Source organism: Drosophila hydei, unplaced genomic scaffold (genome assembly GCF_003285905.1).
Source record: "Drosophila hydei strain 15085-1641.00,03,60 unplaced genomic scaffold, DhydRS2 tig00008137-arrow-arrow-pilon, whole genome shotgun sequence".
Classification (NCBI taxonomy): domain Eukaryota; kingdom Metazoa; phylum Arthropoda; class Insecta; order Diptera; family Drosophilidae; genus Drosophila; species Drosophila hydei.
In genome coordinates this window covers 895,990-912,038 of record NW_022045845.1, presented here as the reverse complement: position 1 = coordinate 912,038, position 16,049 = coordinate 895,990, and the positions used below count along the sequence as shown (strand labels likewise).

Genomic DNA, 16,049 nt, shown 5'->3' with positions numbered 1-16,049 from the left:
CGCGAGGGGGTGTTAGAGGCTTAGGGGCAGAAAGAGTCCTGCGACTGCAACTGCAGTGCTCGTTTGGGCCAATGCCTAAAATGCATTTCTGTCTCGCTCGTGCAGCTGATTGAATGTGATGTGTGCTAGACACCAGCGGCAGCAATGGAAGTGTGTAGAGGAGTGTATTGACCAACTCTATTACCAATTAACTACCCCTACGCCCTGTCGGTGGCACTTGAGCACTCGAGCCACCGGCCACCACCTGCCCCGACAACAATAGCAGCCTGAAAAAGTTTCGTGTTGTAGTTGCACATTCACGCTCGCACAGCAAGCACAGTAAGCGGCCGCAGCAACAACATCACTGGAAGAAGAACATCATCGAGTAGTGAAAGATCCCTCGCATCGGTCTTTAATCAAACTATGCCTTTTTATCGCGTTGCAAGTAAGCGAAATAAACCAACAGAAACGAAAAAGGACGCCAAACTTATTTGATCAATAATTTGCCGTGGCGCGTCCTTAGTGATTCCTGTCAGTGTTAGTGTATGTGTGTGTGTGAGGGCGTGAATGTATTTGCGTGTGTGGGTTTTTCAAGTTGCATTTCTCACACGTCAAATTTATGAAGTTGTCCGCGTGGTTTTTCCATTTGATTTGTGAACTAATGCAAAAGCACCTTGCACTTCCGCTGGGGCAAAGCATTAACCCTCCATTTGCTGCCAAGCGAGCCGCCCCTGCACGTTAAACGACGCGCAATCGCCGCTGGCTTCGTTTATTGTTTATAAACAACAACTTGGACGACAAGTCCGACTATGTGACGTATGCCGGGTCGTCGTGTTCCCTCAACTACATCTCGTTTGCTTGACTACTCAGTGCCAGTCCCAGTCCCATTCCCAGTGCCATCTCCTGTCTGGAGACTTTATAGGGACTGTGCTGGGTTGGTCGGTTGCCAGCGGGCTTTCGGCAAATATTATTTACATTGAACCGGTTGCCCAGTGAACAGTTGCGGGCCAAGGAGAAAGCATTAAGATATCCTAAAGAGCTTGACTTCAGAATTCATAAGTGCAGTTTGCGGAGTGTGTGCAATAATAGAGTTAGAGATGTTAAAATTCAATAAAATTAAATCAGTTTAAGGTATTTAAAATTAATAAGCTTGCAGCATTACATTTGCATCTTAAGCACCATGCAGTGAATGTGAATAGCTGATGGAAGTGCTTATAGTAATAGTAATAAAAGTTATTTGATACATGGGATAATTTAAGTGAAAAGTCTGAAATGTAAACTGGTTTATATGCAAATTTTTTATTAATAACAAATCAATTCATAAACCTATTAAAATATTTGAACTCTTACACGAACCTCAAACATCTCTAATATTTATAAAATATTTAAATATTCATTTGAATTGTTTTAAAAGGTATATAATATTTAAAGGTAAAAGTGCCTTATACCCAGTTTTTTCTCTTCGTCAAGTCGAGTATTAATAATAAATTCAGTGAAAATCTTGAGAGCTATTGAAGCACTTTTTAATTAGCTCATGCCACACACCTGCTTCATATGTATGCTACAATTTGTATTAAGCGCCTAAATGATGCCACAAAAAAAATACATTGAAAAAATAAAACAAAATGGCGTCTTGCTAGAATTCAACAAAAGCTTGGGCTGCTGCTGCTGCTGCTGCTGCTGCGGCATAGAACAAAGCGACGAGCGAATCAAAGTATGAAGAAAATACCTGTGAAATGTTTAATTTCATAGCAACGCCCCATCGGAAGCAGCCAACCCCAAAAAGCGTGTAGGCTAGCAACAAAGACATCAAGTGGGAATATCAACAACAACAACAACAACAACAAAAACAAAAACAAATCGAAACGCATGTAGCTCTCGCATAGCGTACAGTAGGAGGCATTTGTATGGCTCTAGGCTGTGGAAGGCATCAGATTGAGTTTCTAAATTTAGCGAATATATTTTTAAATTTCGCAGCCTTAGAAATGATACAATAAACTTTCACTTTTACTTTCATTGCAGCTGTTAGGAACGTAAGCAACTAAATACATTTATACACCGCAATTGCCTTAAACCGATTGAGAGAGAGAGAGAGAGAGGAGATCAACTGCTGACTAGTCAACGAATTTCGCATCGAAAGTGCAACTAACTGGCCTTTTAACTTAACCAAGCGACTTGTAGAGAGCTACACCTGGCACCTAAACCCACTTAAAGCTTAGATTGTAGAGCAATTAGCAAATGAAATGAGCACACGCCTGGCCACCCAGCGTCAATTCATCATCACGACGAGCGCTGCCATCGAGGCAGCCACAATTGATGCCAACCAAACGGATCCCAAGGACCAGCAGCAGCATCAACAGCAGCAGCAACATCAACAGCTTGCGACCAAAGCCACTGGTGATGTCCTAACAATTGAGCCAAGAACGCCCGTGACACCCACAACTCATGCTGAGGAGTTTGAGTTCTGCACCGAGGATGGCGTTGTTGTGGCTGCCACCTTGGAGGATGTCATGACACAGGTTGCCATCAATTTTACTGTGCCTCTGCAAGGATTGCAGCCTTTTATTGATTCTGTTATTTTTGCAGAACTGTCAGCTCTTGCAAAAGAAACTGAGAGACGGCATTGAGGATGATGCCACAACGACCACTGATCAGCTGGAGGTCATACGCGTTGTGCTGCCCATGGATACGAGCGACTCGAGCCAGGAGGCGCACCTGCATGCCCATGTCCATGCCGTGAACAGCGTCAGCAGCAGCGAAGCCAACGCAACGGACCCAACCAACAGCACAACGACCATACACACTCTTCCCGGTCTGAGTACCATCAAGAGTGGCGTCGACCTGGCCCAGCAAGTGGCCAACGGGCAGTTGACCGTGGTGCAGGCCACCGAGGATGATGAGGGCACACCGTTCATTACGGTGACCGGTGAGTCCAAGTAAAATTTTTAATTTCACTAAATGTAATTGTAACGTAACAATGTAAAAATGTATAACACTCAAGGGATTTTCTAATGTTGTGCATTCAACAATTTAGTATTCTGGATCAAAACTTTATCTCATTTTAATCAGTTCTACACATATTTGGCATATGTATATTTAGCTTTATGTCCCATTCGGGCTCGGGTTTTTGTAATTGTATGCAATAGGCAGAGGGAGGCGTGGCAGACCTCATAAAATATGTATATTCCTGATCAGGATAACAAGCTAAGTCGATCTAGCCATGTGCCCGTCCTTCTGCTCAGCTCTCAATCCACGTGAACGCAGCGATCTCACAAAGCACAAAGATAGAGACTTGAAATTTTAAATATATAAATATATATATTCCTTATGATCGAAGACAGAGATTTATTATGTATAAAAGAAGCGAGTAATGAGTGCAATATGAACGCCGTGTTCAGGGTATCTCCTAGTCGGGCAGTCCTGAGAAGAGCACTCTTGTTAAATGTTTGGATGCAGGCTGTCGTAGTTAGAATAATTCTTAATTCGATTGGAAGAAGGCTTTACATATCACATAATCGGTTCTACTTCAATCATTTTTCAAATTAGTAGATGATTGCTATTAAGGCCAAAAATATGGAATCGAATACCAGTCAGATCTTGTGTTGCTGCCTTAGTCGAGGGCCATAAGCTATTTGCAAATAACAAGAGTTCTTAACTATATCCTACACCAAATATATAAATAAATACTAGATTTAATAATTATTTGAAAGGTCTTTCTTGGTGCCCAAATGATAACATATATTAATCTCATTCCTGTATTTCCTTATCTATAATAAAATGCTTGGCTCTTTAAGTAATCCGATTTGTGCATTTCAAGAAAAAGTTTTTAAAGCAAACTATTTAAATAGTGTTTATGCACTTCGCAAATCTGGAGAAGTCTATGAAATAACTTATAAAAAAACTTTATTTAACCATTATAAATTCTAAAGAGAATGTAATATATGATATATATAATACAGGTTTCTATTTGAGAGTTATTTGAGTTATATTTATAAGAATTTTCGGTATAAGAAATTTCTCTTTAAATTTAGCTAAAAAGTACTGAATGGAATCAAGAAATTTGTGTACAAATCAGAAAATTATGGATACAATTTTCAAATAAGATCAAATAATATTTCATATGTTTTAGTAATAAACAAAATATTCTGCTTTCAACGCAATTTAAGGAAATTTTAAAGTTGTATTTTCAACTTTTCCATCTTTTTTTCACCGCATGCAAAAGTCACTAATTATCGCATTATTCAAAGTTGTCATGAAAAAATTGCTTCAATATGATATGTACATAAAGAGGAGCTCAGTTTATTTTACGCCAATCGGGGGGCTTATATTGGAGGAGCAAAAACGCGTTGCCATCGCTGGAGGTTTTCACGCGTTCGCTCGCACTTGCCGAGTTGCGGGAAATCAAAGCGAAAAGCAGCAAACAAACAGCAAACAGCAAACGGCAAAAGTCGCGCCTTTGTAAACAAACATAATCACAGGATCAGCATGCCGCCCCCGGGGAGCGGAACGGGGCGGGGCGGGGCAGGGACCAGCTAAGTCCCTGTGCATTTTAAACGTTTGCTTGATATCACAATTAAAGCGACTTAATTTGAAAACTGAAACGCGCAGAGATGAGCGGGTAATAAGAGGAAACACAGCCAGGCAGATAGGAAGACAGACAGACGGACGGATGGATTCACCCCGTTGCGGATGGTAGTCCTACCTGTGCAGAAGCAGTCTTGGCAACAGGACTCACAGCACCAGTTGCGGCACGTGCAACACAAAATGTAACAAAAAGTGTGGCAAAGTGCAGCTGTGTGCTTTACAAAGGGAGTGCTTTGGGAGTGATACCCTACAGACGGACACACGTACACACATAATTATTATATTCCACTTCAGCGCTACACAATGAATTAATCGAGATTACACTTGGTGAGCATTATCTATAGGGCAGGATCACACGACTGCGACTGGAGAGGGGCGCACTACGAACTGCAAACTAGAACTGTTTGTCCATGATACTTGATTTTATTAGCACAAATTACCACCACCAGCGGATCTGACAGCAAACACGGCAAGTAATCACAACAAATTGAGGTGGGATGAAAATCGGAAAGGGAATGGGAATGGGAATGGGAATGGGACAACAGGACAGCAGGACAGAAGCGAACGGAACCCTCACGCGGCAAATCATTAATAACCGCCCGCTGTGTATTAAGGCTAGCCCACTACTTATGCCCTCTAGATGGGTGTGTTGACTGTGTCATATCGGCAGATTGTCAACATATATCTATATATGCTGCAGGCATAGAGTTCCATATTTGTAGATTACCCTATTGATATGAACAGAGGTGTATTAACTTTATCATTTATACTAAAGCCCGCTCAAGCTATATATGATGTATATCGTGTAGGTCTATCTATATATCATAAATATATATAATAACTATATTAATCAGTTATAAATGAAAACAGATTTGAAGTTCTCCAATTTCTGTGTTTGATATTTATCAATGCGATGTATCTAGAAAGAGTATCAAGAATTCTACTATTGCCTCTATCATCTAACTATATATTTATATATATAAAGTATGAATTAAATTATTTCATTTAATATTTGGTAGATAGTAAATGATATAATGAACTAAATGATCTATCAGAGAACTGTGTTAAATGAAATTAGAGAGTATATAGAGTTCGAGTTCACTTTGTTGCACTCTGTGCACTGCTTGACAAATTAAGGTATACTCCAGGTCCAGGCCTCAACATAATGCTGAAAGGCTTTACATAGCGCGTGCACTGCCTGCCGCCCCCGCTCGGTTCAGCTCTGCTTCATGTTTGCCTCTCGCATAATGGGAATGTTTCAATTGATTCGGTTTAGTGTAGTGCTCATCAAATCGACGATGCAGAAAAGCTTAACATTTAATAAAGGCAACAACTAATAAAAATGGAATCCAGGAAAGTTCAATCCATACCAGCCGACTATACAGAGTAGCTTAGTCCAAGCACCCAAGCAGCTGAGCAGTTGGCTAACAGTGAGGGAAAATCAGCATATGCTGGGCTTCCCTTAATTGGGTAAACAGCCAAGTTTTCCTGATCACAATCACTTTGAAAGGCAAGTCGCAGTCCAGAATGAATCGTTTGCTATCTGGAAGAGCAAATCATTCATTTGAAGCGTTCCAGATTCAAAGTATTTTGACCCTTGCTCTGGCAAGGTGCAGTCTGTTTGCAAAAGGTTAATTGATAGTTGTTGTTGTTGATGCTTTGACTGCAGCTGATGCACTGATAAGCTGAGAGTCTAGCCAGACATGCTGCACTTGTCGGTTATCCAGGCAATTTATTTTTGATTTTGATAAAATCCACACACAAAACAGCTCGCAATTGGCAGTGTGTGTGACTCGCAGTGTGTTTGCTGTCAGCTTCTCATTGGACATTGGACGTCGCAAAAATGCCATTGACGAATCTAGTGCTATTAATGGGAAAGATAATCGAATTAATTTTCTGTTTTGTTTGCAGTTCTATTGTTTTTCAATCATTGTTACTAATAATTGCATATTTTACATGAATAGTTTACAATGAACAATCAAATTATTGCTGTGATTTTATTCAGCAATGCGCACAAAAAAAAAAAATATATATATATATATATATACATATGTGTAATTGACATATGAAAATTTTAAATTTTACAAATGCTTTAAGCTAGTCATAAAGCCCCATCTCTGATAGTACTTTTGTATATTATTTTAGTGTAAAAAAGTATACACAAAAAGCTCTGAATCTCTGAAATATACACTAAAGAAGCAACTCAAGTTAGCTATTGTCTCTAACAGGTGAATCCTATGCTCTTAATCGAAACTATAGTGATGTCGTTAACATGATCTTTTATATTATATATTTATAAATGTATATATACATTTGATTTTATTTTGAGTATTATTCCAACAAAATCAAATTTGGTTTTATAATATATAAACATTATTTTTGGTAAATTTGATTTATAATATATAAACATTATTTTTGGTATAAACAACATTATTTTTGGTATAAATATTATTTTTGGTATAAACAATATTTTCAAACCAAAATATTCAATCAAAAACTGGTAAATCCAGCTTGGAACGCCTCATACAGCTTCTTTATATATATATTCCAAATGTTAAGTCTAGCCCCAATAGTTTTTAATTATAACAGAATTTACTGTGGAAAATATAGATATAATATGGGAGTAGCTATACGCACTCTATATTTTTGATAATCTCTAGCACTTTAACCATTAACGATTCTTATACGCCAAATATAGTATTTACCGACTTGCCACTCCCTATAGTCATAACGGGAACATCTTAATACTTGATAAGATATCCCAAATCTAGCTTAATTAGCAGCGAAATGTTTTGGGTTCATGTGGCAGACCTTGAACAAAACCAAAATACTCTTTCACGTCGTCAAAGGGTATACATTTAATCAAACGACAACGAAAAGCCCAATAAATAAATAAATTTAAATTCAGTTTACAACAAACTATGTCAGGAATGGCTTTGAATGCTACTACCATATGCTGCATTGAATGCTTTATTTACTGACTCGTCTGAATGAAAATAATGCTAAAAAATATTCAGCCTTATTGAAAGTTGACTGTTCGACCACAAAGTCATGCTGTTCTTGCCTGTGCATGCCCACCGCAAGAATGTTTAATAAGCTTGCGAGACTTACAGGCGAAAGCGGACTCAAATCATCTTAGTGCTCACACATAAAGCTTATGCATACGAATGCTGTTGTTCACAGCTCTAGAGACGCAAGCCAATGAAATAGACACGCATAGCATGGACGACTGGACGCATGTGCATTTCATGCAGCAGCAAAATTAATATCTGAAATATTTTCTAATACAGGAAAAATTGTATGAATGGTACGTTGCGGATGCTAAAATTGATGGGAAAATTCCGCGAGAGTACGCGGTGGCAAAGTGGCAGGCACATGTGTCATCAACGGCAGCCCAACAGCCCACCTGATGCCCCTCACCAGGTATAAGAAAAGCGCGTGCCGGCAGCAGCCGTTTTGGTTGGCCAGCAGCATCCGCTGGGGGTTGCTGAGAAAGTGTCTAACTCTGAGCGTCTGTGTGAGAGAGAGAGAACGAGAGAGAGAGAGTGAGGAAAAAGGACAGAGAGTGAGAGAGATTGAGCGAGAGAGAGTGGTTGATGCCCTAGCAACCACCAGGCTGTGCGGCTGCCATAGGGTAGGCGCATGGTGGCAGCAGTGCGTCAGAATGATTGGCTGCGTTGCCTTGACGCCGACTGCCTGTCAGCATTTGCTATCTCTCTCGCACCAGGCACATCTTCGGGTGCTGCCGACACTTATTCAGATCCCAGAAAATGCGACTTTGAGCCCGGAATTAGCTGGCGCCGCTTGAAAAATAAAACGCTGCTACGGCCAGCTCCAGCTCCAATCCCGATGCCAGAGGGTTTGGGTTGGATTATTTGCTACGCGACTACGGCAGCGGTGAGGCTGCTGCTCTGCAGGTTGCCAACTGCCAGGGGTGGTTGGGTGCGAGTGGGCACAAATCATAACAACCCAGCAACAGAGCAGCCACCCATCCACCCACATTGCCAACAACAACTGCAACGCCAACAGCAACACCAACACCACTGGCAATGCCACCACCACAGCCACTGCCGCCACCACCGCTGTAATTTAATTCGTTGCTGCGCCGCCGCCGTCATCGCCATCGCATCATTATTTTTCGGAGGCATATTGCTAGGATAACATTTGATTTTGAGTTCAGTTGTAATTCTACCGTGCATACGTTCTGGTTGCTCTTGCTCCGTTGCTACGTCACAACGTTGCCACGTCCTATTACCTCCATTACATCGCCAGGGGCCACCCACCGCATATTGTTAATAGCAGCAGCAGCAGCAGCAACAGCAGCGGCGGCCTCTTCCGAATTTCACTTTCAGTTTTCGCTGTCTCTGTGAAACAGTTGCCCAAAGCAACCGGTCGACGACATCTCGGCTTACAATCAGCGGTCTGCTTACGCTTCCGGACATGTGACTGCTGCAGCAGCTGTTTCCACGCGTCCCCCTTTGGCACCACAGTTTACTCATTTGCGAGCTGCCCACTCGAATTAAAACTAAACGAATGCATTCGCGATTCGGCTTCGACTGCCAGACGCGTCACCAACAGCAACAACACCTGCACCATCAGCACCAACACCAGAACCAGAACCAGAACCAGAACCAGAACCAGAACCAGCCACAACATCAGCACCAGCATCAGCAGCAGCAGCTCCACCATCAGCATCACCATCTGCCCGAATTGGATATCACGACTCCACCGCCGATCACTGCCGCCGCCTATACGAATCTGTTGGAGAAGTGTCGCTGCAAACTGCAATCACAGCCCCAACACCATCAATATCAGCATCAGCAGCAGCAGCAGCAACAGCAGCAGCAGCAGCAGCCACTAGTGCAACATCACCACCAGTTGCTGCCACAGCACCAGCAACAGTTGCCAGTGGCGGCGCCGCTGCCAGCCGCACAGCTGCAGCTGCAACTGCACCACCATCACCATCATCACCACCACCAGACGTTCGTGGCCACCGCCAGCGCCGTTAACTACAGCAGCTGCACGGCAATAGGTGCCGCCGCCGCTGTCGCTGCCGCCTCCTCCTCCACGGCATCCAACTCAACAGCAACCACTGCCATGTATCACCATCACCATCATCGACGTCACAACAACTTGTCCTATTGCGGTGGTAAATATTTTGCATGGCCAACAATTTCAGTTCGAATCCTATCAATGGCTTTTAATTGATGTTCTGTCTACACACTCGTCTAACTATGTGTGTGTGAGAGTGTGTGTGCTTGCTTGTGCTTTTCTGTGCCAAAGAACTTGGGCAATCGAACAAAGGTGTCAAGTGTCTTGCTCATGCATCATTGTCCCTGTTGAAAACTTGAAACTAAATGAAAAGCTGCCTCTGCTGTCGAGACACGTGCGGGCAGTGAGATAGTCTGATTGTTAGTGGAAGAAAGAAATCTATCATATTTGTGAAGTGCTTAAATTTTAATTATGAAAATCGGGTTGAAGACACATCAAATAACTCACAACAAACTAAAGACGATCAAGTGCATCAAAAATATTAAACACCAAGTAAAAACAATTTTTTTGCCAGCAATTTTAATTAATTTTCTGCTAAGACAATCAAAATTTAAATTAAATTATTTGACAATTTTACAATAATATTTAAAGCTCTTCCGCTTACAATTGGTAGCAGTTGCGTTCGGTCTCTGCGTCTATTTCGACAAATCAGAAACAAACAAAATGGTTTTCAGTTTCAGATCTCAGATCCTCTTGCATTTGTGTTTAATTTTAATTTTAAGTTTGTAATATCAGATATATCCATTCATGCCTATATTTGGATGTATGTATGGATGTGTTCAGATCTGTGAGAAATTAGTCTTCTTGTATTTGAAACCAAACTATTGTTAAATAAGTTCTCTAGAATTTATTTAAATATTTAAATACTTTTTATTGAAAATCAAGTTTTTAGTACCTTTTTCTGGTCATTGGAATTTTGTTTTGAAGACTTAATTAAAAAGGGATTTAATTATTTATTTTATTATAAATTTCAATGCAGTCGAGTCATGGAAATGTAAAAAAGAAATATAAATTCTGCTGATGAATTTCATACATTAAATACATATGTATTTCTATAAATCTTTCGGACGAACTTGACTAAAAATATTTGTATTTAAAGTGGATTAAAAATTTAAAAAATATGATAAAAATATCTGTAATTAAAGTGGATTACAAATGATATTTATGCATTAATTTTGAAGCTAGATCATGAAATCGATCGCAATGCAATCGCAGTTATTTATGCAATCCCTTTATTTGTGATCGAAAATTTATAATTTTGTGGTTCGGAAATGCTTTTTCTATACTTGATCTCAACGTTTACTGAGCATCAAACAATTTAAGACAGAAGTGTTGATGCCAAAAATAGATTTAAGCGAAGTTTGGCTGCAAAATGATTGTTTTTCTAGGCGGATCTCTATAGATCGCTAAAGAAGGATTTTTTGGACGTTGGGTAATTCCGAATGTGGCGTTTTCTCTACTCCAGAAAATTGACTGCAAATTTCTGAAGCCGTCAAGTGGACGACCATCGAAAACGTTAACATGATCATACGGAAAAACACTTGTGACCTGTGCTCAAATAATACGCCTTGAGAAATCATGGCAATAGACATAAGTTGCCACTTAAAAATATTAAATAAAAGGCGTCGGTCTTTGGAGTGTTGCTCAGTGCATCATCAGATATTGTGCCTCACACAGTGGAGTTCAGCATAAAGTTTTGTATCTGCATCAGCTGAGTTGAAGCAGAATGTTTTGTATCTCAAGCATAATGCACTTAGATGCTCCAGCTGTCAGTTATCAGAGTACGGCCAATGTCCTGTTTCCGAAATGAGCGTAAAGCGGAATTTAAGCTCCATTATATTTAAAGTAAATGTTAATGCTAAGGCCCGTTTAACTTTTAATTCCTTAAATTTGGTAAAGTTCATTTTTGTAATTTCTTTTATCACTTTCAGTTTCCGGTCAGGAACAAAATTATCAAGTGCAATATGTTGACTCGGAGCTGTACCACAGCAATTCCAGCCAGACTCAAATGTAAGTGCATCATCCTAATTCCGCATGTTTTTCGATCCGGCTAACGTTTCGCCTGCACACAGGACATACCCGTTCTGCCCGGTGGGCGATTATCAGGGCAATGGCCAGACCTATTATTCCACCACGGCAGCGACGGGCAATTATACGACTGCGACGGCGGGCAGCACAGGCAACGCGCACTCGACGTCACTGCCGTACTTGGTGCCCGTGGACGATAGCCTCCTGTTGAATGGGTCTTCGCAGTCGCACAGCCGGGACTCGCCGCACAGCCTGACGGTGAGTACAAAAGTGAAAAATCAAAGCAAAACAAAACAAATAAAAGAGCGTGTGACATTGACTATCAATTGGGCCTGCCTGCAGCATGAGGTTGCCTACATACAGGAGGCGCAGAGCACACCACAGACGCCCACCTCTACAACAACTACGAACTCGGCCAGCGGCGGCAGCATCGGCAACGGCGTCGATGGGGCGTCGCCTGACAGTGACCAGAGCGCAATGGGCACCAGCAATAAAATTGCCTCGGCAACGGTGAGTATGGGTCTGTTTTTGCTCCGCCTGCCACCAGCAATAGCAGCAGCAGCAGCAGCAGCAGCAGCAGCAGTAGCAGCAACGCAGCGTTGCTAACATCTCTCTCGCACAATTGCAGATTAAGTGGCTGTCGCGCAACTACGAGACAGCCGACGGAGTCAGTCTGCCACGCTCCACACTGTACAACCACTACATGCAGCACTGCAACGAGCAGAAGCTGGAGCCAGTGAATGCAGCCAGCTTCGGCAAGCTAATACGCTCTGTGTTCTCCGGCCTGCGCACACGTCGCTTGGGCACACGCGGCAACTCTAAGTACCATTATTATGGTATTCGCATTAAGCCGGGCTCGCTGCTAATCCATCAATCCATGGAGGACAAATCTATGCAGGGATATGGCACCTCGCCTGGCAATGGCGCCATCGCCAATGTCAGCAGCAGCAATGCAGGCCAGCTGGGCAGCTCCAATGGCAGCAATGGCATGTCGACATCTGCTGGCCAGCGCACAGCTGGCGTCAAGAAGCACAATTTCAAGCCGGAAACCTACGAGGCTTGTATACAGGTAAGTCCCGCATGAGTTGCCAAATTTTCTTCATTCTGTATGTTCACTTCTGCTCTAGTATATTGGCGACGGTGCCGGCGCTATGCCCGTATTTCCGCCCATCGAACTGAGCCACAGCTTTCACAGTGAACTCACCCTGGACGACGTGGACACGTTCCGAGCGCTGTACCGTGAGCACTGCGAATCATTTTTGGATGCTGTACTCAATCTTGAGTTTGGCACTGTCGAATTTTTGCTTCGCGACTTCTGGCGCACCTCAGACAACAATAATCTGGACGAGTGCGAAGAGGAAAAGTACTTGAGCAAGACGAAGCTGTATCTGTTGTGCCACTGCGCAGAAGTGCAAAAGTTTGTTCGCGAGGTGAGTACAATAGACAATAGGCCATGACAACTGAATGCTTGGGCAGATAGGCAGACTAATTGGATATCTAATGTATACCTATATCCAAGAGAAGGTCTAATTTAATATGGACACAGCAATAGAAAGGGCAAAGATTGTATAAAATGTGGCTTGAGTGGAGAAAGCTAAACTAAACTGTGTTGTCAGAGGCGGTGTGCGGTCTAAACTGTACCAAGAGCTTGTTTAAACGATCTGCTGTGTAGTCAAATGTGCCAAGGACGAAGGGTAAATCAAGTTAGATATATCATAGGCGAGGATCCGTGGTCTGGAGTATATCATGTGCTGAGGTGCATGAGCGGGCAAACTTAGTCTAGAGTGCTTCCATATAATTGTTCTAAAATAAATTGTATTCTGTCTTGAACCAGGTGGACTATCAATTCTATCAGAACACAGTCGACGTTATAATACCGGATGTACTGCGCTCGATACCCAACGCGCTGACTCAGGCGATTCGCAACTTTGCCAAGAATCTAGAGTTGTGGCTGTGTGAGAGCATGCTGGGCGTGCCGGAACAGCTCTCACAGATCAAGACTAGCGCAGTTTCCGCATTTTGCCAGACGCTGCGTCGCTACACATCGCTCAATCATCTGGCTCAAGCGGCACGCGCCGTGCTCCAGAATGGTGCACAGATATCCCAAATGCTCAATGATCTGAATCGCGTCGACTTTCACAATGTACAGGTATGCCATCTCACTTGACCCTTTAAGATTGTAATTTAACTGGTTTTGATTGGCAGGAACAAGCCGCCTGGGTGAGTCAATGTGCACCAGCTGTGGTGCAGCGTCTGGAGAATGACTTCAAGGCAGCACTGCAGCAGCAAAGCTCATTGGAACAGTGGGCCAGTTGGCTGCAGCTGGTCGTCGAGTCCGCAATGGAGGAGTATACAGGGAAGCCGAGTTACGCACGTGCCGCTCGTCAGTTTCTGCTTAAGTGGAGCTTCTATAGCTCAATGATCATACGAGACTTGACACTGCGTTCTGCGTCGAGCTTCGGCAGCTTTCACCTGATACGGCTGTTGTTCGACGAGTATATGTTCTATCTGGTGGAGCACAAAATAGCCGAAGCACAACAGAAGACAGCCATTGCGGTTATTTGCGAGCGCATGGTAAGCAGCTAAGCACCCACTAACGAGAGTGCCATCTATTAACTGTCCACCTTTGATCAGAAGAAGGAAATGGACTTTGAGTTCGAGTGCCAGTTCGCCTACATAACTAGCGATGGGGAACAGCAGACGGCGGCTAGCTCGGCCAGCGGTCCAGCGGCAGGGGCAGCAGGGGCAGCAGCTGCTGCAGGTACCCCCAGTGCAGGCAACGAAGCCAAGCGCCTGAAGCAGGAATGAGTGGGTGCTGCAGAAGTGCATCGTCCTGGCCTGACCAGCGTATTTGTATTTGTAGAATTCCTGTTAACATAAATTATTCGGCTATACCTATTCGATGTGCACCACTCCCATCCAAGCTCACTTCACCTCTGCATTTAATAGTCATCAAGATGTTTGTATGTATTTGTGTATTGTGAGGTTGTAGCTTAAGTTCTTCTCAACTGTTAACATAATCAGTTAAAGTATATATATATATATACAGGCACATACATATGTAAGCAAAGGCAGAAACGAAAGAATTGCCCCCGCATTCAAGTGAAGAACCGTCCAAGCAGCAAGCAAGTCATGCCCCTGCAGCGTTGACCTTGTCTGATGATCTGTTTATGTATTCACAGAAGATACATTTTAGATTTTAAGTACATGTGCATTAGTATTTGTGAACTTAGCGTCTAACTAAACTATTATACTTGTGTTTAGCTATTAAGGAAAGGCGTATTGTCACAACAGTTTTGTCTGGTTTCAAAGAAAATTTGTACAGCATAGCGCTCGGCGCATACATGCAAGACGAACATACACACACACACACACACACCGAAACACACACAAAGTAGACGTATATATTCATGTATACTGATGTAGGTACGCACAGGTAAACATCCACCATATGCACTAATTGCAAAACTGTATAGATAAGTTAAGGAATGATAAGCTCATGCTGAAACGGCTTGCTCAATGCTTAAAAACCTAATTTAATTAAGTGAACAACAGGCCTTAAATGTGCAAATATCAACACTCAATTTTGAAAACGAAGATGAAACAATACATTTTACTATCTACCTACGTACGTACATATGTATGTGTGTCCGCATAACTGCACACATTTATTCATATACATATAAAGATATATATTTAAAGTGCAACTGAACATTTGTATGGTAATTCCTGACGCATATACAAAGAGATATATATATCTATCTATATATATATAAATTGATATATTTTGACAGAGGCACCCAACAAAGTATTTTATGCCATTTTAGGTATTTATTGTAGCAAGAAAACCTTTTGTAAGCCATTCAACTAGATTAGTTCAACGCAGGAGAGCTAAAATAAGATGTGCAAGAAGTCTAGTCTTTAAACGAAAGCAAATAGAGGAGATCACAAGAACATGTTACTTTCGGCCAGATGCGAGTTGTAGTCGATATCGGCAGTCATAAGCAACATATAATACTCTCGGTATATAATTCGAAAACCACTCATGTATATTCATATTATTCCTTTTGTGCTAATGCCCTCTAAAATCGAAAATCTATATGTTTCCCAATATTGTGTTGTGTGACCTATCTTTAAGCAGTGACATTTATGATAACCCCGCGCAATGAGAAGCTCAATGTCATTCAGTTTACCCACAAGCTGTAACTCTGTCCGAATTTGTGGCTCAGCTTTTATAGACTAAAAATCAGGCCAGAAACCTTTTCGATTGCTCCATCAAGCTAAATTTATAATAACGAAATAATATAACAAAATTCATTGCTCAATTTGCAAATACTAGCTGAAATCTTGAGCTTTATTGGTTGTAAAACATGAAACAAAATATAAAGAAAACAATTGAAATATCA

The 16,049-nt window shown here is 41.9% G+C and overlaps 1 protein-coding gene across 5 annotated transcripts in view; it reads left to right on the top strand.

The window, feature by feature from the left end:
* The window catches only part of LOC111601793 (DNA-binding protein RFX2), a 19,272-nt gene extending 3,223 nt beyond the window's left edge, over positions 1–16,049 (top strand). Inside the window, exons 3-12 of one of the 5 annotated variants that reach the window (XR_002751574.2) lie at positions 2,002–2,498; positions 2,566–2,905; positions 11,547–11,625; positions 11,688–12,153; positions 12,272–12,712; positions 12,771–13,073; positions 13,478–13,792; positions 13,849–14,217; positions 14,278–14,606; positions 14,693–16,049. Coding sequence is in view for 3 of the 5 variants with exons in the window: in XM_023318565.2 (XP_023174333.2) it covers positions 2,223–2,498; positions 2,566–2,905; positions 11,547–11,625; positions 11,688–12,153; positions 12,272–12,712; positions 12,771–13,073; positions 13,478–13,792; positions 13,849–14,217; positions 14,278–14,451 (2,763 nt within the window). In the remaining 2 variants the exon portion in view is untranslated. Of the gene's footprint in view, positions 1–2,001; positions 2,499–2,565; positions 2,906–11,546; positions 11,626–11,687; positions 12,154–12,271; positions 12,713–12,770; positions 13,074–13,477; positions 13,793–13,848; positions 14,218–14,277 lie in introns of all 5 variants that reach the window. The other 4 variants (XR_003944371.1, XM_023318568.2, XM_023318567.2 and 1 more) reach the window with 4 other exon arrangements.